Source organism: Drosophila ficusphila, unplaced genomic scaffold (assembly GCF_018152265.1).
Source record: "Drosophila ficusphila isolate 14025-0441.05 unplaced genomic scaffold, ASM1815226v1 contig_197, whole genome shotgun sequence".
Lineage (NCBI taxonomy): Eukaryota > Metazoa > Arthropoda > Insecta > Diptera > Drosophilidae > Drosophila > Drosophila ficusphila.
In genome coordinates, this window is record NW_025064091.1 from 8,611,709 (window position 1) to 8,633,961 (window position 22,253).

Below are 22,253 nucleotides of genomic sequence, written 5' to 3' on the forward strand. Positions count from 1 at the left end.
TTAAATGCAATTATATTTAGCTTACATTTCGTAGCTCTGCAACAAGAAGAACAAGACTCAAATACCAGAAATACTTGTAAATGCTGACCCCAATATCAGTGCCCAAATATTTGTAGAATGCGGTAATTGCCGAGATTATTCAGTTTGTTTATTATTTCACCCATATTTATCTTCTGCGGCGCAGCGGCATTCCGTCGTTAAATATTTTTAATGATTTCTTCAATTTAAACATATTTGCGGGCACGGGGCATTCGGCACTGCAGTGGAGCATGCCCGTGACCTTTGCCGCGGCACCCACAAGATACAGTAATGCACAAGATACACGGATACACGGATACACGGATACATGGATACATGGATACACGAATACATGCGCGCAAGTTACAGATACTTGCAAATGCTGCAAGGGCTGCAAATGAAAAGTTAAACGTTGCGTGCTGCGCCTGTTTATCTTACGGATGCGCCCTGGGATGCATCACTCACTCAACTCGAGCATAGCATTTAACTCATTCGTATAAAAGATACAAAAACCGCGAGTATCTGTATCTGGTGGATGCACAAACAAATGGGCGGGTCGGTCGGTTGGCCGCCTCTTCGTCAGCGGCAGCGCTCCTCCTCAGCTGCTTCTGATCCAACTTCGGCTCATTCATGGCGTTGCACTCGATTAAAAATGTTTCGTGTGTGCCCCGGCCGCCGCATTTCCCTCATTTTCCCCCTCCCCTTCTCCCCCCTCCCCCACAGGTCCACTCCACTCCTCTGCTCTGCTCTCCCCCCGTCCCGCTGATTTCCCCCGGTTCCCTCCGCTTTTCCTCAGCCCAGTTGTTGTCGCTTTTGTTGCAGGAAGTGCTCATCTTCATTTACTTTGTTGTCGCTGCCGTCTCTTGACGTTTTTCGGTTTTGCGGATGACACTGTTCTGTGCAGCAGATGCACTGCAAAAAAAAATGGAGCGGCTTAGCACAGTAATACTTCAATATTCATAGGGAAATATAAAATTGGTTGGAGTTTAATATTATTCAGTTGACATATTTTATATACAGAAAAAATTACACAAAATTAAATGTATTACATTGATATGACATATTTTGTTTCAATAAAATATTAAGACATTTCCAAGGAAAAGATATAAAGGTTTTAAATTTCGAGCATACAAAAATCTTTGAAAAAAGTCGTACAATTAAATGAAAATTAAAATACCTTGAAAAAAGGTGTACAGCATAAATATTTCCGTAATGGTTTTTGATCTTTGAAATATAACAGGATTGATTGGGAACTAACTATAACATTTTTTGGAAAGTGCACAGATTCGGTTTGAGATTATTGCCAATTTACAAGCCTGCTGTCTCGCTCGCTCGCTTGCGTTCCCATCTCTTTCTAACGCCCGGCACTCTGCTAATTAAATATCTATGAATGGCGGTTTAAGCATACTTGTGTGTGCGGTGTACTTGTAGCTGAATCCGTATCTTTCGGATTGCCGCATGGCGGCATGCAGATAGAGTATCTCCTGCTCCACAGTCGTTTGTATTTTAATTTAGCATCTTCAAATTGCTACAGGAAATTGCTTTAATTTCCATTGAGTGTTTCTTGTTGCCGAAAACCGAATTGCCCCTGTTTTCCGTCTGTTTCTCGTTCTGTGGTTGTGCAAAGATTATCCCCACCGCACATCGAACTTTCCTGCAACTTTGCTACGGCACACAAACATATATATATGTACGTATATATATCTTAAGTCAGAGCGCTTAAGCGCTTTTCATTAATTTATATCGCGGTGCAGCGGCAAGCTTTTAAAACCGAAAACACCAAAAACTGAACCGAAAAACCCGCAACAAACAAACCGCAAAACACAAGACTTAACAAGATTTTTGCGTGCACTTTTTGGAAAACCGCGCCGAAAAGTTTCCGCTAAAGACATCAATCAATACGATTAGACAATCTTGATTAATCTGTGAAAGTGAAACTAGAACGCGACGCATTAAAATCCCATGGAAGGCACTCCGAAATGGGGACTTTCACGTTTTTCACGAGGGGTGAAGAAGAAACGCACACACACACGCAAAAACACACACACACACAAACATCCACACCCACTCGAAAAATCAAAGAGGAGGAGACCAAACACTTGAGCTCATTTCCCAGGCGCTTTTCGCCCGCTTTGATCTTTCTTTGTAGAAAATACAGTCGAAAAGGAGGCGGCCGAAGAAGCCAGCGAAAAATCAAGGGAAAACCTAGGGAAAATACTAGGGGAAAACACATCGATTGATTGGTCAGCTTGGGTGAAAATGCGAGTGTGTAGATGACTGGGCGGAGCAATTGAAGTGCGAAACCCGAAAGAGGCAGCCAAATGGAGCGAAAATGCAAAGGCAACCAAATGCCAAAACTTTTCACCGAAATTTGTCAATGTTTATGCGTGGATCCTAAGCCTAAATTGTATTTTCCACTGTAAAGAAAAGATATTTGAAGTTTAAGGAGTTCAAAAGAAGTAAAAAATGAAAGCAACAATTTCAAAATTATGTAGTTACTTTTAATTATTGAATTGTTTACTTAAAGGAATTTTGTAATTCAAGTTTAGTGGTTTCTTAAAATGTAATATTTCTCTATATTTAACTCCACATTTGCCCAATGCTAGACTTACATTATCTTTTGACCGCATTTTAAAAGGCCTATTTGTTTATTGGGGTCTTGATTTCTGCATATTACATTTTTATTGCTCAGGGCTTATTTTACTTAAGGATTCTTCCCATTTCATTCAGATTTGCAGCAACTTTTTAGCTAACGCATAAACGTCTTGGTTTTTCAAACACTTTTCGGCCATTTTGCTATTTTTATTTAATTTCTTCTGGTTTCATTTCGCTGCAAAAGATTCGGAGCGGCGCAGATACAGATACATTTTTATGGCCAAGCGTGAATTGCTCCCCGGGGAATTGGCGTTCCATTGGATACACTTCGATTTGGTAGATTTGACAATGCGCAAAGTGTCTGTATCTAAATTCGTATCTGTATTTGTATCTGTATTCGTGGCCGTCTGTGTGTGTGTGTGTGTGTGTGTATCTTGCAGATGCTGGGCATTTCATTTCATTTCATTTGAATTTAGTAGCCTTAGCCGGCTGACTAATGATGAAAGTGTGACCCAAGTTTTGGGGCCATTTGCAGGATTCCATCGTCTTTTGGGCAGCGGCAATTTATTACAAATAATATATCATCCCATCCCCCAGTCGGCATTTTATCCAATCATCCAGCGGCTGTTTGTCCAAGTTTTCGTTTTCGGTTTGGCATATTTGTCAGTGTGGCATTACTAATTGGTGATTACGAGCGGAAGTCGACAAAATATTTTATGCTCTTATTTCTATTTTGTAAACATTTTCGTGTTGTCGAGTTGGGGTCGTAAAAAAATAGGCGCGCAGGCAAACGACGGAAATTCAAGTGGCTAAAATTAAATCGAAAGCGCTGGGTTAAGATCTACTGTATCTTCATCTGGCATATCGTATCTGTATATGTACATGTGTATCCGTATCTGAATTTGCATTTGTATCTGCATGTGCATGTGCATCTGCATCTGCATCTGTAGCTGATGTGGCTGCTTTTCATCAATGGACTTGGAATATCTGGCCGCGTGCCAATTATTGTTGCACGTTTGTCTCCCAGTTGTCAAGAAGTTGTGAGTTCTTCGGGCCAACTGGGCTGCATTTTTCCCTCTCGTTTGCATGTGTGTCGGCGAAATGTTCATTCATTGCAAATGGCAAAACGAAGCAGAAAAAAAAATCAGCAAAAAAGCAACAACAGCACTGCTAATGAAAATGAAAATCAACTTGAGCGTTTTGCCAAATACACGAAGAAAGTGCTTTTCATATGGAAATGCTTGGCTCGAGTGGAATGGGGCAGGGAAAAGTGCATTGGCCGCCTAATTGCAGTCCGCACCCGAACATGCCAATCAACACCCCAGTTGTTGCCCTGCACCTGCCGCCCCTTCCCCGCCCACCGCCTGCCCATTTGTCAGATACTTTCCCATTTGTCAGATACTTTTTCTGCCTCTTTTTTTTTTTCCTCGCCCGAGGTGTGAGTGATTTTTGGGGCGGAAAGTGTTTTTTAAGTAGTTTTAAAATACTAAACGGTACTTAACCACTAACTTGAATCACCATTGAAATTAAAAGCGTTTGGAAAAAACAAATTAACTAAACGATAATTATTCCTGCCTTTTTTTTTACCAATCAAAACATGTTTAGTGCTAATTCAATTTAAATAATAACTTCAATTCTAATTGTTAGTTTTATATACGTAAAATCGCCATTGAAAAAGTAGGTGTTTGGTATTTGTTAATTGCATTTTAAGGAACACCAACCATTTTGGCCGTAGAACATGTTCCATCTGTAATTAATTCCAAGAAAATCTCAACCAAGGAATTTCCCCCTTTCATATTTTACTTAGTCACTTTTTCGTGTATATTTTTTTTTGTTCGTTGGCAACTTTTGTTTTATTTACCATGCTTATTTTATGGGCTGCATCTTGGGGTTTTCTTCGTTTTTCCTCTCGGGGAATGAGAATGGGAATGTTGGCCTGTGTCTGTGATAATTATTATGGCGCTCTTGACGCCTTTATTGAGTGTAAAACGTTTCGCAGGCGGTCGCCGCGGATGGATATGCAGATACACAGATATACCGATACCCAGATACGGATACAAAGATACATATACGAAGATACAGATACTTTTAAGCACATCTCATTTCGAATGCAAAACGATCGATGGCGATAAGCCGATCAAGATCTTTAAGCCATTTACAAGGTTTCAAGTTGAAAGATCTTGGGGATCCCGAAGATATAACCCCATTATAGCCATGTCGCACCGTTAACGATCCATGTGTGGGGCCCTTTTTCGAAAACGGCTTGTTAAAATGCAACTATGTTGCCGGCTTACTGATGCGGAACTTTCCTTAGATTGAACCCCCCAGACCCAGACATCGAATTCATCCAATTTCTGTGCTTGCCGAAGCGACAAATAAATGTTATAGTCTTTTTACTGATTTGTGTCCCTGCACAGAGAAAAAACTTAAGAATTCTTAAAACAATAACTAGGCTTAGTACTTTTACTCAATTACAAAATATGTAGATTTTGTAACTATAATTATACAAATCATTACGGAAATGGTATTTATTTTGTGTTGTTATATTGATTATACGGAATATTTTATGAAGCTCTTCACCAGCTTTATAAATATCATATTTTTCCAGTGTAGTCTGCTCGTGTGGGTGGAGGTTTGAAATTGGGAGGAAGGGGTGGGAGAACAGCAGACAACAGAAAAGGGTTCAGACGATCATCATCACTCGGGGCTTGGTCTCTTGCGTTTTGGGTGTCTTTCGTGTGGGCAGATCGTCGCGGATCGGATCGTCAGATGCATCCCAACGCTTTTTTTCCTTACTTTTGTATTTTTTCCTAACAAGCTGTCAGTCAGTCAGCCCTTTTGACGGGTTGTTTCAGCGGGCCACAGTGGTTGGGGGAAAAGTGTCAGCCGAAGAGGAAGTCGAAATTAGCTCGAAATCGATGGGAATCATTGATAGATGCGATGAGTTACACAATCAACTGGCCAAGAGCGTTGGGAAATGGCTGGGAGATTGCTTTTTCAAGAGGTTCAAACTGTGGGAATGGGATTTTTACATGTTCATCCATTAAGCTGTTTAGATTCATTAAATGTTAATTGCAACGTTTGTAAACAAAATCTAGTGTGATTAAAGCGTTGGCTCTATGCATTTATAAGCCATAATTACTTATTTGGTTGGGATTAATACTATCGATTGGTTATGTTTTAAATGCCTTTGGTAAAGTTTGTAAATGTAATCAAAAGGGCTCATAATCATAGATATTCATTAGCATGGGATTAAGATAGCTGTGTATTGTTATTGATAAGCCAATCTTTTCTATGGGTATTTAAATACCCTTATCATTTTCTATTAATTCAAAACAAAAAAATGGTATTAAACATATTTTTATATTATTAAATTTTCATACGGATTTGGCAAATTTTTCTGGCCTTCTGATATTTTGTGTAGTCCATAAAGGCAAACGACAAAAATTGCCCTACAACATTTTTCACTTATCCCCCATACATTTTCCTAGCGCCCCCGTTCCCTTTTCTGGTGGAAAACTCCTCCCCGGTCGGAAAATTTCCCCTCCCACTTCCACCTTCTCTTGAGTTTCGGCGCTTTGCTTTGTTAGCTTAACTTTATTCTCTTTATTTTCTTTTTTCTGCTCCTCTGTTAATGTGCGAGATGCAGATACAGATACAAATGGGTGACCATGTGTGTGTTTTTTGGGTTTTATGAGCGTGTATCGCGGGCTGAGCTGCACTTTAACAAATTGGTTATAATTATAGATTTTTTTATTGCAAAAATAAAGCATACTTTCAACCATTTGATATATTAGATACGTTAAATAAATTAACAGGAAATTTCGTAATAGAATAACAATTATCCTTTAATATGGCTTCTTAACTGTTTCTCACTGTGTACTAAGATAATAATCAAAGACACGACAGATTCAGTTCTGTTGCTTTTTTTTCGTTTCTATTTCAGCTTCAGTTCAAGTTGAGTTGGGATACACTTTGAGTTCAGTTTCGGTTTCAGTTCATAGGCCGTTGTAATTCCCCAGAAGCGGCCCATATATCTGTATCTGTATCTGTATCTGTATCTGCAGCTGAGTCTGTAAATGTATCTACGTGTGTGCATAAGATATTAGCATTCTGTGCGTTAATGCTTTCATCTTACAGATACACTCGCCTTTTTTCGTCTGCTGGCTTTTTGCCTGCGAGTTTATTTCATTTTCAGTTTCATTAAATAACAAATTGCTCTTTTGTTGTGTCTGCATGTGTGTATCTGTATCTGCGTCTTTGTATCTTGAGCTTAACTTTTTTATGATGTCTATGCAGGCTTATATGTGTGCACTTTACTTTACTTTACTTTTTTTTTTTTTTTTTTTGCCTTTCGTAATAATAAAAAGCAGCAACAGCAGCAGCACAGAAAGGAGAATAAAGGAAAATCAAGGGAAGGTTAAGGAGATTCGGCTCAAAAAACCAAAACAAAAACTTTGTTTGCGTCGCGTTTCTATTTTATGCTTTCAATAAATATTAACATTTTCTGGAAAAGCAGGGCAGTAACCTTCTTCTTCTTCTTCTTCTTCATCATCTCCCACTTGGCTAAAAAAGTTTTGGCTTCCTTTGTCTTCCCGTTGTTAACGTTCCGAGGCTCTTGTTATTTTTAGTTTAGTTGACGCACATTTTTCATGTTTATAAAATGTCTTCAAAGATTTTAATCTCATTGAAATGGAAAGGAGCGCCAGCCGAGTGGAGGCCAACGCCCCGGGGGGTGGATGTGGATTTGGATGTGGGTGCTCCTGTTTCGGCCGTGATAACTTATCAGCGAAGGCTAAGAACCTGCCTTCTGCCATGACCAAAAAACTTCCGACATCTGACGAGTTCCACATTTTCGTGTGCGTGTGCGAGTGCGTTTGCCTCTGTGCGATAGCAAAGCAAAAGTTTGCCCTTTTTCCACACCGGAAAATAAGCAGAAAATCTCCATGCAGTCATGAGAGCTCATAATCGGGAGAGCCAAGCCAAAAATTACCAAAAACCAAAACCCAAAACCAATAAAACCAAGCCACTTAATCAGTAAAAGTGTGTATCTCTGTATATTTTTAGATTATAAAAACCCTTTAAACGCAGATAAACTTAGAATAACTTATTTGCACGCTTTCTTTTCAATAATGTTTCTTGGTTCTGGGATTTTTAAACCAAATACAGATCTTTGTTGGAATTATGAGTCCGTAAATATTTTTTTGAGGCCCTCCATATGAAAGGGAAGTCAATCAGCAGATGTCGCTCTGTATTTTTGTATCTTCTGTAATTATGTAGGTGTGAACACTCGCCCTGTGACATGATCATCAGACAAAAAGAGCAGGACGAGTCAGGCCATAAATTTAAAAGCAATAAAACTTTCAAGACAAATAAATGCGGCTTCCCTCATGCAATTGTTGCAACACCAACATAAATCTCGAGGCACGCAAAATATTTAAACAAAAAAAAAATAAAACAAGGGGAAAAAGGGGGGAAAAAAAGGGGGAAGCATTATTTTCTGAGACGCGTGCGTGCGGTTTCTCGATCCGGTGTACACGCATATAATACGATCCCATACCATCCCCAGACCTTGAAATGCACAATGCATATATACACACACACACTTATGACAGGGGCGTTAATTTATGTGAGACTGCAAAAGGGGGCCTTCCAATTGGGGAGATCTTCGGGGGGCTGGCAACTTTCTGGGCGATCATGTGCGTCATTGCCGTTGAGGACCGCCGATTTGATTGCGTGCCGCATCTGGAATCCAGGATCTGTTTTTATTCGCCAGTGGATATATCGAGGCGTGATCTGTATTTATTCCCACTATAATCTGCTTCGATAGCCAGTGATTCTGGACGTCATTCATTCAGCAAAACAACAAGTTCATAATCCAGTTATGGCTTTGCTTATACTTATACCCCACTCTATTGAATATGAATCTCACCGCTTCTTTGCCATAGATCATTTGAAGTGATCTTTTCTTTAACCCATTTCTTCCCCGACTCACAAAAAAAAGGAGAAGAAAAACGATCGAACAGATTGCTCCCAATTCCATAAACGAAACGATCGTGACAAGAGCTTTCGCTGCAAGTCCCATGATTATTTTGAGTGATCTTCTCGGAAAAAGATACTTGAACTCGTTGGATCGTTGGATCTTCTTCGTGGTGGAAAATCTCATTCGGCTGGAAAAATGCCAGCTGTTTGATGCATCATGATTTTGTTTGACACTCGCCACCAATGGCTTTTGGCCAATTAGCTTTGCACCCAAATCGAATCCCCCTAGCGGCACCCACATCCCCCTCCTCCAGGCTTTTTTTTCTGGTGCCCTTTCAAAAAACAGTGAAAGAAATACTTAGAACTTATGAATGATAACAAGTTTATGAAATCATTATCAACACATTTCTTTCGATAAGTTAAGAAACGTTTTTTAATGGAATTCATACACGCAATAATTGTAAGAATTCGAATCATTCAATGGCCAAAAGTTATCTTGGTTTTTCTCAAGGGCCTTTCTTTTCTCAGTGTGCCGTAATTATTCGAGATTGTGCCCTGTGTGTTTGGTTGTTTATCTGGGCAAACATAAAACAGAAAATGAAAAACCAAATAAACGCTAATTGGAAAAGCATATTTTATATGGACTGTGTGGACTCCCCCGTTTTCTGCCCCTCCCCCACCGATTTTCCCGGGACTTTCGGCCCGATCTGCCCGCTTCTCCGCTACGAAATCCCCCTGTTCTTGTGGCACGCACTTCCCACTCATAAAAACTGGAAACATTTTTGGAGAAATATGTGTGTTGTTCGCTCGCCCCGGCGACCATAAAAATGCTGTTGGGCAACCCTTTGGTTTTGTCTACCAGCTGAGGAGTGTTGGTCTGAATGGGGATAACTCTGGAGGGAGGGAGGGAGGAAGGGAGGAAGGGCCAAGTCGAGCCGGCTGTCAAATGAAATGCCGTGTTGGCCATCATGATTACTTTTGACATTTGTGGCAAATGTTCCAGCCGAAATACTTTTCTCACTCTCGACTGGCTATTTATAAATAATCAAAAAATCGTTGACACAATCGAAAGGCGGGGGAGATTGGCTTAGACGCCGTTTAATTGTTTTATGTTCAGTGTTCTTCGTAGAGGAATAAAATCAATTTTAATTACATTTAGTCGCTGACATTTTGATGGCTGACAAGCGGTGGGTGAATAGAGGGCGGTGGAACGGGGCAAAGCCAAGGCCCTCTTCTGGTTTTTCTGACGAAAACCAGTTCTGCCCAATCCTCAATCCCCAAACCCCAAACCCCAATCCACAATCCCCAATCCCCAATGCTCAATGGTCCGTTTCGGTCGCAGTCGAAGTCGAAGTCGAAGTACAAGTCTCTGTCTCAGTTTAAGTCCCAGTTCCAGCTCTGCTTTTGGTTTCCCTCTTATTTTCTTATATAGTTGGTTGTTGTTTTTTCTTCTTTATTTTTTTTTTTTAGTTGCATCCTAACGAAAACCTGGAAACTTGTCGTTGTTTTTGCTGTTCGACAGAGCAACTTGCTGCGAACTCGTTTGGTAGCATTTTGGGTGGGCGAGGGGCTGGGACAATTGCGCGGGCGGAGGGGCGTCGACATGATTTGCACTACAAAACAAAAATTTTTTTAAGGAGCAGGCGCTCCTCTCTAAGTGCACTAAAAAAAGGGGAGGGGACATTGCAAAATTTTTAAAATTACAGATTAATAAAAGATCTTAAATCTGGCAAAGAAATCCTGTCAAACTCATTAACATAAATTGGTTGCCTTGTAATTCCTGTAATAAATGAAATAAAGTAATTTACATTTGATCAGAATTAATTGGGTAACTAGTCATTTTCCGGATTGTTTTTTGTTTTTTATTTTCTCCCCATTTTTTTTGCCGGTGTAAATCCCTTCTTGTCCACCGCCTCCTTTCGTTGCTGCCTCTTTTTCGCGCTGCATTTTTCGCGTAGGCCGCGTGGAGTGCAGCGAACTTGGTAGCCGAGCTGGAGATTAATGCGCTGCCAGACAAACTCAGCTGGAATATGGTATTTCTGGGCAACTGAAAACGGGGAGCGGTATTCGTGCCATTGGCCAGTAAATCTTGGGCTGCTTTTCGGTCGCGGCCAACAAGTAGATTTCGTATCAGCGCGATGCGTTTTGGGGCAAGGGAGATATTTTCGACCGGCGATTTCCGAGAACTCTCATGCATATGGAGAGAAGGCCAGGGGATCAATCATAGGAATGCTAGAGATTTTCACGGCAAACATCTACAAAATTTACCATTATCTGCATGATAGCTACAAGAAGATAGGAAGCTTAGAGATTGTAGCATACACACACAGAAAATGGCAAATTTTAAACTTTAAATAAATTGAAACTAAGAGTAAAAAATTAGAAAATGTTTCATATATTAATAGAAATGCATAAATTATTAATATATATGATAGGACAGACTTTTCATTTCCTCAATTAAAATCTTTCTTCAAAATCAATTCTCAATTATACAGTCATAAAAACATAAACAAAGAATACAGCATATTTTTGCCGAATAAACAATAATCAAACTCCCAATGGAGTTAAAAATTCTTTAACAATCAACTCCCAGAATTGCATTTATAATTAAAATTCACCAGGGACCTCCGAATGAGATTCTCTGAATGCATTCACTTCTCTTCTCAAGTAATATTCTTTTGGGGAATCATAAATATTCGATTGCTTAAATTCCGCAGAGATATCCAAAAATTGTTTTGTTTTTGTCGCGATGACGGCATTCTTTTCACCCTTCTCTTAACACTTGTCATAATTTGTTAATATTTCATTCAGGCGTATTTTTTTCCCTTTTTCTGTTGGCAATTATGCGATTACAAGCTTTTTTTGGTTCGTCAGATGCGTGTTGTTGAAATATTTTCACAACAGCTATTGATTTTGAAGTTCTTTGTTTGGCCGCAACTTTTTTTATTCGCGTTTCCCTTAATGAACGTGAAATTATTTTCGTTTATGATTGAAAGTATTTCATTAGCTGGCGCTGTGTGAAAAGAGGCGAGTGTATCTGTATCTGTATCTGGCGCGGAATGTGCTAGTTCATTGCGTTGTGTTAATTAATGCGCCTTGAAATCAGTCGGTGGTTCGGTGTTTGATTAATGGCACGTTTACCAGGACGCCGGAAGACGCATTTGTGTCTACGGCAATGCAAATGCAGCAAGGAATTGACCATTTTGCGGTCGAGACGCTGTTCCTGCAACTGCACTCCAAACCGCACTTGTGTCTGAGTTCAGTGGCGCAGACAAGGGGTTTTGGGTACCACGTATTAGGTTGGTAATTTGGGATGCTTTTTTATATATTTTAAGTAGTTAAAAATGATAATAATCACATAACTTATTGAATTTTTAATGCAATCTAAATTTAATTTAATTTTTTTTACTCAAACTTAATTTTTAACATTAAAAAATCGCTTTTTTTTAAATTCAATTTTTTTTTTTTTATATAAAATACAAAACAAATGTGTATTACATTATAAATAGATTCTTATAAAATTGGTTAAAATATTTTTACACTCATAAATGTTTTTCTAAAATCGCTTTTTTTTTAAAGAAAATCCTTGCGTGCGCCACTGCCTGTTTTTCCGTATTCGCATCTGCACCGATGCATTTGCATCTCTGCGGTTCATTTGAGGTGTCTGCTGTCTAGAGCCTTTGGCTTCACTTCTTTCTCTTCAATCCGCCTGCCCTCTTCCCCGAGTATCTTTTGATTGATTTTGATTCACTTCGTGCCCGGCTGGGTGTTATTCAATTTTTGTGCCATATCATAAATTTAATTTGAGATGAAAATCCCAAAGATATGCCGCATTATCCCGAGCCCGTGCTGCTCCATTGTATCCCCATACAGATACAGATACGGATACACGGATACATGGATACACGGATACACGGATACAGATACAGATACGTTTTTCGATCGCCCGGCCACAATAACGGATTACATTTGAAATTGTTTGGCATTGGCGCCCGCTCCCCAAAATCCCCCCGTTTCGTTCCCAAGTGTTTTTCCAATATTACACGATGACTTTGAATATTTTGTCTGGGCACATCATGGGTGGGATTTTGTGATTAGAGCGATACACCAGTCCAATCGGATAAAGAGGGCGGCAAGTGTAACAAATATGCCGGCCATTGGCAGTCGGACATGGGAGACTACAAACTGCCAGATACCAAAATGGAATCCACACTTATTCTGATTGTTTGCCCAGCAGCAGCAGCAGCAGCAGCAGCAGCAGCAGCTCCTCCTCTCCACCTCCCCCTCCATCGCCTCCTCTTTCACCTCGATTCTCCTCGTTTTTTTTGGGTGGTGAGAGGGAAAACCAGTTTTGGGATATTTGAAAATGCTGAACCGGAGCCAAGAATGATTTTTGGTTAGCATTCGGGAAATCGATGGATATGCGGTAGGCTGCTGCTGCAGAACGGGAAAGATGAAAACAGATTAGGCAGATGCAATCGTTGTTGCCAAGGGGAAAACAATTCACATTTGCTAAGCGGCATTACTACTGGGAAATTGGGAAAAACGCACGAGTTTTGCTTTTAATTATACGCTAGATTAAATTTGTACGTAAATAGACGGTAAAATGGAGAAATTACATGTGTGAATGCATTTCGTAACAGATTGATAGATTTATTTTTTTTAACAAAATAGGTATTGGCTTTACAAGGAATAAATATTGGTGAAAAATACCCAATGTGGTTTTAATTTAATTAAGGTTTGCAGAATACAGTGAAAATAGGGGAACTTATGCATCAAACTTGACTAACAAAATTAAACATACATATATTAAATGAAACGAAAACAATAAATCAATAAAAAGAATATAAACTCAGCTTGAAACAAAAGAATGGAATTTAGTGTATCTCTCTTAAAAAAGAGCTTTAATCAATAAATAAATTCGATATTTAAAAAATAGCGACCCAAAAAGGAAAGCAAAGTGAAGCGTAACGAAAAGTCATAAAGTTGTTGTCGCAAGACAACCGCACAATGTTATTTACATATATATATTTTCTATTCCCATTTAGATCCGAAATAACCAATCGGCAGCCATGAAAAAGATCTAAAATCAGTTAAAGCTATCGAATCGGAGAACCAGAGCGAGTGGAAATCCGATAGATAGGGATTTCGACGGAGAGAATTCCATTGAACCGAGCGGAATACACTTGCAACCGCGGGTGGCAATGCCACCGAGGCCCCTTTGGGCCCCCCTGCCCCTGCCCATGCATCGAACGGGGTGCAGACGACTCGCGATCGCCGCTGAGGGTTGAATCCTGCACTTGCCATTAACAATAATAATAGTTGTAATAATTAATAAGCGACAAGAGCGAGCGTCACAACACAACAAACAAAAAACAAAAAACGAAAAAGGGGGAAAAAAAAAAAAAAAAAACAAACAAACATAATTAAATAATAAATTATCGACATAAATCGTGAAGTGAAGTGCACTCGCACTCTCGGTACAGTGAACACCAGACACAAAATGACTATGAAATCGATGAAGTACTCCGATTGTGATACCATCATGGATGGCTACAATCCGGTGCCACCGCCCCTGCCCCGCCGAGTGCCCCCCGTGCGAAATATCTACGCTGAGCCCTTTGCCCACGAGCCGAACCATTCCAGCAGGTAAATAATTCAGACACTCAATACACTGAACGAAACCTAGAAGTAGGTTTCGCTTTTAATATCAGGAAGTCTTCAAATGATATAGAAAATATAATATATTACAGTATAAAACTATTTCAAAAAGTCTGCTAAAATATTATGATTTACTTTTTTTGTTTTAAATACCTGAACATGTCTTATAAAAAGTATATTTGGTCACACTGAAATGGTTTCATATAAAAAATACTTTCAAAAAACACAATGGAATTTCTTATTATTATTAAACTAGTTTTTTTCTGCCAGTGCATTCACCTGCATACCTATGCAAATAATTGTAATTAAGTCGAGTGTCATCGCGAATTTACAGCGCTATCAAAATGCCAGGGACAAAGGCAAATGGCGATTATGCACAGGTCAACTCAGGTCAACCATGTCGTAATGTGTCGGACCTGCAATGCCATGAAATCATTGCCAAAATATTGCCACAGATTCCAGACTTAATTAACATTGAAGTCCTTGGTTCGGCTGTGTTGAAATGCTTACAATAATAAAGGCAATTCTGGGGAAAATCAAAATTCGATGCATTCGAAGCCTAATATGAATGTGAGATGAATCTAAGGACTTTGGTTAAGTGCTTTGAACCTTAATTAAACATTGGTTTCCCCAAGAAAATATAACCTGAGTGCAGAGTAAAGTGCTTTTTATCATAATTAAATAGTTTATATTATGAGTGTTTATTAGCAAAACAAGACGTAAATTAACTTTTGGAATGTGGTTGGTATGGTTTATTTTAACAAGGGATATTTTGGTTAACTTGTTTTCCAAAAAGCAAAGGCCAATTTAATTGATGCAACATTATTCCAGCTGAAGTTATTTTAGTAGATTAGAATTGGCATTGTCGTTCTTCAGATCTTTTACAAATTAAATACATGTTTGTACTGAATTCAAATCAAGCTAAGCTCAAATTGTTTCATTTAATAATCATGGAAATGTTTTAGAGTATATTAAAAGTATCGTCAATCCAAATCCATTGAATTTTACCAAGGAAAACTGTGCCTTTATTGCCGTGTCACCTTAAGGTGTTGCTTTGTTCTCCTTTTTCAAAACTCTGTTCGCAATCCCAATCATCCCCAATTCAAAAGCAAGAAACTGGAACACAATTGCAATAAACGCACGCCTCGATGAGTAGCTCCTCTATTTTTTTACCTCCCACTCACTCACATGCCACAGAGTTGCATATTAAAAAGAGAAAAGGGAAAAATATGTGTATATAGATGGAGAAAGAAGAGCAGATGATAAAGAAATGTCCCATATAAAGCGGCGTGAGTCGAGTGTACAATATGCATTTTCATATCAGAATAAATAGACAGGCGAGAGGTGCGGAGTTCTCACTGGGAAATAATATATATAAATATGTATATATAAAAATATATACATGTAGCCCACAACAATGGCCGGAGGTGGTGAGGGGACGGTAACGAGGGCAGACAGATGGAAGAGCTTACGAGGACGAGGACGAGGATGCGGATGCGGATGAGGAGCAACAACGGCCAAGTGGTAACCAACAGTCAGCCAACTGATACAAGACTGCACAGGGAAAAAGCACCAAAACAATTGGTCAGTAGTTGGGGGATTATTTTGTTGCCAAAAATGTAGTAATACGCACAACAATATTAAAATTAAGTGAATGCTTAAATTATACAAAACGATAAAAGAAATAAGAATATATTATTTGTCAGCACTAACTTCATTTTAACTTAAATGCATAATATACAAAAACTTTCATTTACTTCCAAATAACATAATTCTCATTAAGATGATAGGTATATTGATTACCAACATTAAAAATATATATATGAAGCTTCTCTATTTTAGAGTAAAATTTTTTTTAAACATGTTTTAACTCCATTTCATCTACTTAATTAATTGTCTAAATTTGTACAAAGAATTTTAAAATATCCCTTATTTTAACCTATTAATTGTAAATCTTCGTAATTGTAAAGAAATAACTCATCCTGCAAATTTTCCCCCGTGTAGTGGGTGCAAAAGTGGGCGTTTGGTCGCGTGGGCGTGGCAAATGGGAGGCGGGTTTCGGCAGTGCGGCGCAATATGTTTGCCTGTCAGTTTCATGCATTTCATATCGAAAACCATTCGTACTTTTACTTGAGTGAGTTTTATGAGCAACGAGCCGAGCCTGTACGGGGGATACACATATCCATGAGGATGCTCCACTGGCTACATTGTATCCTTTTTCCAGTTCAAAATGGATGGGCCAGGGCGGTGGTAAAGGGGGCTTTTGACGGCGGGTTTCGGGGGTTTGGGGAGGGAGATGGTACATCAGTGGCCCCGTTTATATGCATAGTTTTTGGTTGCTGTGCGATTGCAAACTGCGAAGTGGGTTAGATTGTGTTCCGCTGGCAGTGTTCGCTCAGCTTTTATATTAAATGAAAATTCCAATTACTTTTTATGGGACTACCGAAACGCGCTCCACAAAAGGGGTGCTTCAAAATTTACTCAAACTTAAATAGTTAACATATAAGTGGGGAGTGGTTCTTGGACAAAAATATCACTCTAGTTTAGTTAGTATAAATGTATTTTGTAAGTGAATTCTCCAATAATAGGATTGTAAATGCACATCTCTTTACTGCGTTTAAGATACACTCAGTTAAAAATACATATATACTTGCTTAGAAACCTATTTACAATGCACTTCTGCCTGTGCTGATTTAAGCCCCCTTGAATGTCAAAGTTCCCCCTATTTAAGCTGCTCGAGTTCAAACCGAAAAAATTACAATAAATATTTCTCTTTCTCTCTTTTCGCCACTTCTAGGTAAGTTATGGAAACATGCTGGCAGTCCTGGAATACGACAACGACAACGACAACGAATACGAATATATATGTATATATATGTATATATATCGGTATATATAGAAATGTACATGCATATTTGAGGAGCGAGGGCAGGAAAAAGAGCCTCGCTTCGCTCAACTGCAGAACTTCGAAAAGCCGGGGGAATTTAATAATTCAAGTGGCCGGGCGAAGGGCGAAGGCCTCTCTAATGACCTACTTGAAAACAAACAACAACAGTAACGAAAAAAGTATGACTACCCACCCACCGGTGGGTTTAAGGTGGCACCACCCAACCACCCAATCACCCTGCAGCTGAACCACCCACCATTCGCATATAAGTAATTTGTGTGCTCGTGTGGGTCAGGTGGTTTTTCGGTAGCCAGAAACTTGTTTAGTTTTCGGTTTGGCTTAGTTCAGTTTCAGTTTTCAGTTTTCAGTTTTCAGTTTTGAGTTTTTCTCTTCTCCGTTTTCTATTTTCAGCTTTAGGTTTGACTTGCAAGCTAAGTTTTGCACTCCAAGTGCATTTCACTAGCAAAAATCCCAACACACACACACACACACACACACACACAACATAACCTCTTGACCCAGTCCAATCAATAAGCCTCACCATTCTGGCAACACAATCATCTATTCCCCCCTTCCTCTCTCCTCTCTCCCCAAAAAGCCAAAAAAGCAACAAAAAATCGTGATGAACATTATGATTGAAATGCCGGGCTTCATATCATTTCGTTGGACAAACAAGTCGCACAAAAGTTCCGAAGGAGGGGGACACATCATATCATACATACACCATATTTACTGTACCTAGTTGATGTGTATTCTTATGGCAATCGGAGACAACTCGATTTTGCTCGTTAGACAACATTTGTTTCGGACAGTTGGCAACTAATTTGTTTTGAAATGGATGTCGAGAGTGTCCTCGACCCCCAGGACCTCATTTTTGGGGGACGGGGAGTGGATGGCTCACCCAAGGGTCAGAAAATTGAATAAAAAAGGCACAAGAGCTGAGAAAAGAAGCAGGCAGTGGGACTTATGCCATGAGCATGTGGAGCTCCTACTCCACCTTTTTCATCTCCCGAAAATAAGAGGCCCGCTCTCCTTGGCAGTAAATATTGTGCCACATTTCTGATAGATTCAGCAAGAAAATGTTCAACGTTGATCCCTCGAAACTTTGTAGTAAGCGCTTTATATATTTAAATTTGTGGATGAAATGAACATTTTACTTTTCTGCAAGCACAAAAGTTAAGTGCACTATGGTTGGAAAAAGCAATAAGCCTTATAGGTTGTACATAATGTTGTATTAACCAATTTTCGATAAACTTTTACTGTATTTTAATCCGAACGAAAAAACATTCTAACCGATTACACAAACCTTTGCTGTATCAAAATAACAACACTAAATCTTGGGTTTTCATTCGTGTATTTGATGAAATAATGCTGTCAGATCCAGTGATGGAATTTAGAAAGCCATTGGAAGAGTTTGAAAGGACATTAAAAGGACCTCAATCAGTTTTCTTTTCGGTTTCGTTTTGAAGGACTTCCTCCACGATCGCCGAACTTTCGCTAATTTCAACCGAGGGCAAAGTATTTGATACTTCTGGCAACTCTATCAAAGGGATGGGTGCGGCTCTACTTCCTAGTAAATTCTTCAACAAGGAGTTAACACTTGGAAGATAATAACCAGGATCTTGATCAGAGCTCAAAATGCCAGATTTTTCTTCGGAGTTTTTCGGGTGGAAATCTTCATTAGTTAAAGAATTAGTTGAACTTGGTTCAGTCAATTGGGAATCCCTTTGCCCTTCTTGTTGGCCATCCGTTATGGTAAAAAGTGCTGACAGGGAACCCAAAACATCGTCAACATCTTTTCGAATCTCTGGATTGGATCTCCGATGCTCAGGGCTTCGCAAAGTGGAGCCCGCAGAAGGAGATTGCCCAGATTCATCGAGGATGTCCAACATTTCCTCTCTGGTATCGGATATATTTTCTGGAAGACAGGTTTATTTAGGTTTGATAAGTATAGCTTGGAAAATTAAAAAAAAGCTTAACGATCGCTTTAAATACATTTATTATTTTTCTATTTACTAAAAACAAATATTAAGTATTTAATATTTCACTCACTTGGCATCATCCTACGTTTAATTTTCTTTGACGATGCTTTGAGACCTCGTGAACTTCCCCTTTTCTGCAAACTTTGAACACTATTTGAACTGGCTTTTCTTTTGATGGGCGCGCTTTGAATTGGTGGTTCGGCAATGGTCACCGATTTACTCGAGGATTTTCGGGACAAAACTAAAGGTTTCACGATGGGATTGACACTAGAACCAGCAGATGCTTCACTTTGGGCTATGGGATTAGCACCGGGAACCGCGTTTCCCGGAGCTGGAGCCATCGTCTGTCGGAGTTTTGTATTCTCTGCAAATAACAGAGCCCTCAGATGCTTCATTTCTTCGGTGAGCCTTGATCGCCGCTCTTCCAACTCTTTCAACTTTCGATGCTCGCTGTCCAAACTGGCGAAAAGTCGAGCAAATACGGCATTATTCTGCTCTTGAGTGCGACGTTGGCTATTCAAGCGATTCGGAGGATTCGAAGATGAACTGGCAGTGGGTTCCATGGAACTCTCGTTATCCTCGACTTTCTTCTCGGCCATGGCTTTAGTTTTTGGAACTAGAGCTCGAGGTTCTTTGGAGTTCTGAAATTGTAGAATCCCCGGTCGCCTAATTCGTAGTTTCTAGATCTGAAACAACAAAATTTTGATGGAGTGTTTCGAAATTAAATTTTGGTGTTGTGTTTAGTTACTGTTTTGTATATGAACTGAGCTGATTGATTCATGACTTTAGAGTTCGAAAACTGCTAATAGAGTAAAGCCTACTTGGGAAATATAATATATATTTTGGAACCCACTTCGAACTTCAGATCACAAATATTTTATGTTTATTAAATATTGAAAACCTATGATTGCTCTTTCATTTTGTATAATTTATTCAATTAGCAATCCCAACACACCCATCTCGACACTTCGTATTTTTCTGCCATTAAAGTTCCAATTGATAAAGTCGCAGAGTCGCCCCTCCAGAAGTACAAATAAATCGGAGTGTGATTTTATTTGCGCTCCCTGTGCTGCCATTATCCTCGGCCTTTTAGCCACTCTCAAATTGGTCGAACTATTAAAGTGAAAAACTTTTTAGCTTCTGTTTTTTCCCCCCTCTCGTTCGAATTGCTTCCATTTTATTCGGACTCTCATATTTTGGCAGACAAACTTCAAACTATTGTTGTGGCAAGTCAATGAACTGGCAAAATCGCCTAATATTTCCACACTCCCAGACACTTCTCCGTACTTCTCCGCTTGTTTTTCCGTAGAACAGAAACACAAAATACAAAAAAAAAAGAGAAAAGAAAAGGAGTTTTCCCAGGGAGCTGCCTGTTTTGTGCTCTGAATGGCCAAGTATATTAAAAGTCTATTTCTTTTGGCAAGACAATAAAGTAGCGCGAGGGCGCAAGGATAGTGGTGAAGGACAGTGGCTCACCCTGTCCGTTTTGTTGTAACAAAGGCACACGAAGATGAAGTAGGAGCCGAGGAGCCGAGTAGCTGAGGATTCAGGACTCAGGACTCAGGACCCAGGATTCCGGGGATCCCAGGATCCCAGGACTTTGCCACTGGGATGAATGAGATGGCGGGCGGGCGGCTATTGTTCTACTTCGCGAAATAGCGCACATAAAAAGCCAGAGAACGACGGCCATAAATGATAAAAAGGGGCAATGAAGGGTTGGAGGGTTGGAGGGAGTGGGGGAAATTGGTGGAAGCCGAAACTGAACCCGAAGTGGGGATAAATGACAGCCAACTGGCAGCCAGACAGAGGCGGCTACAAAAAAATACAAGGGGGGATGAAAAAGGGAAGGGGATAGTGGCAGAAAAGGGCCAGGAAAATAGGGAGCAGAATGGACAGCAATAAGGGGAGAATTTCCCAGAGAAGAGAGAGGGCGCCGGAAGACAGAGGCGCTAAGGAAAAAAGGGCCAGTAAAATGGTATAAAATGCCAGGCCGACATCGACATTTTCCCGCCCCAACACCCTCCCCCCCCCACACACACACACTTTAACCCCCTACGCCACTGTCAATTCGGGCGACGTCTACGAGGAAAAGGGTTAAAAATGTTTCATTGCCTCGACAGGACTGCGAAGACAACATATGCCAATAATTTACGCAATTTAGACAAAGCAAAAAATACAAAAACAAAAAAGGAAAATACAAAAATACAAGACGGGGGAAAAATAAAACAAACAAGAATGAGAAGACAGCTTGGGAAACATTTCAGAGGGAAAAGGCCCAGGAAAATATTCTCTTCGGGCAAATCCATCAGAGCCACCATCCCAGAGCCACCCAATTTTATTTAACCCCTTCTCCCCTTCAAAAGAGAAGCAAACCGAATTGATGCCCAATTTTATATTTTAAATGTTATTCAAATTGTGTCACATTTCTCAGTGTAATGGCTTGGAATTGTCTGCAGAAGAAAAGGGTTTTTTTCACCCGATTTGTTGTTGTTCTTTTCGTATGTTGCGGCTTGTTTGGGGAAACTCCTCTCGAATTGCTAACCCTCATTCTATTTATCGGCTGCCATTTCTCCATTGCTATATATATATATATATATATATATATAGGAAAGTGTTTATATAAGAAGTGCGATATATATGGAGAGATGCCTTAGAAATGAGCGATTCTCCGGCGATTTAAATGCGCTAAGCTAATTAGCTGTGGCCAACAGCACACGGAGAAGTTGGCCAACGCAACTGACCCTCAAAGGTTGCCAAAGGCCTCCGTTCACGTTTGCGGAAATTGCGTCATTAACAGGCGCTTAGTTTAGTGTGTGCGGTAAATAAATACAATGAACACTATAAGCGCACAGCCATGGTCATGAAAATATGGCACAAAAGTGACTGAATTTGGAAAACAATTAATCAGGTTGAAAGGCTTAAACTTACCCCGCAGACATTTTTGTCTTGGACTCAACTCAAGTTACAAGATAACAATAACTGCAGAATCATTTTGTATTCCCAAAGCTATTATGATGACCACAACTGTAGTATATATCCCACCCCGTCGGTCGGCGAGACATTAACCCTAAGACCTTTGATTAATGCCGGCTCAAAAGACACAAAAAGGGAAGCGAACAAAGCGAGGA

At 39.7% G+C, this 22,253-nt stretch overlaps 3 protein-coding genes across 3 annotated transcripts in view; 2 read left to right on the top strand and 1 right to left on the bottom strand.

Moving 5' to 3' along the window:
* LOC108097884 (teneurin-a) overlaps window positions 1-22,253 on the top strand; it is a 155,108-nt gene that overhangs the window by 26,449 nt on the left and 106,406 nt on the right.
* Window positions 1-22,253, top strand: part of LOC122320907 (teneurin-a-like) — a 50,282-nt gene that overhangs the window by 13,730 nt on the left and 14,299 nt on the right. The window contains exon 2 of the mRNA XM_043209549.1: window positions 13,644-14,244. Within this exon, the coding sequence (XP_043065484.1) occupies window positions 14,099-14,244 (146 nt within the window). The 5' untranslated portion in view covers window positions 13,644-14,098. The remainder of the gene's footprint in view (window positions 1-13,643; window positions 14,245-22,253) is intronic.
* On the bottom strand, window positions 18,481-21,076 carry LOC108097886. Its single transcript, XM_017200424.2, has 2 exons — window positions 19,196-21,076; window positions 18,481-19,061 (listed from the first exon to the last, which is right to left on the bottom strand). The coding sequence occupies exons 1-2, from the start codon at window positions 19,722-19,724 to the stop codon at window positions 18,580-18,582; spliced, it is 1,011 nt and encodes a 336-aa protein (XP_017055913.1). The 5' UTR covers window positions 19,725-21,076; the 3' UTR covers window positions 18,481-18,579.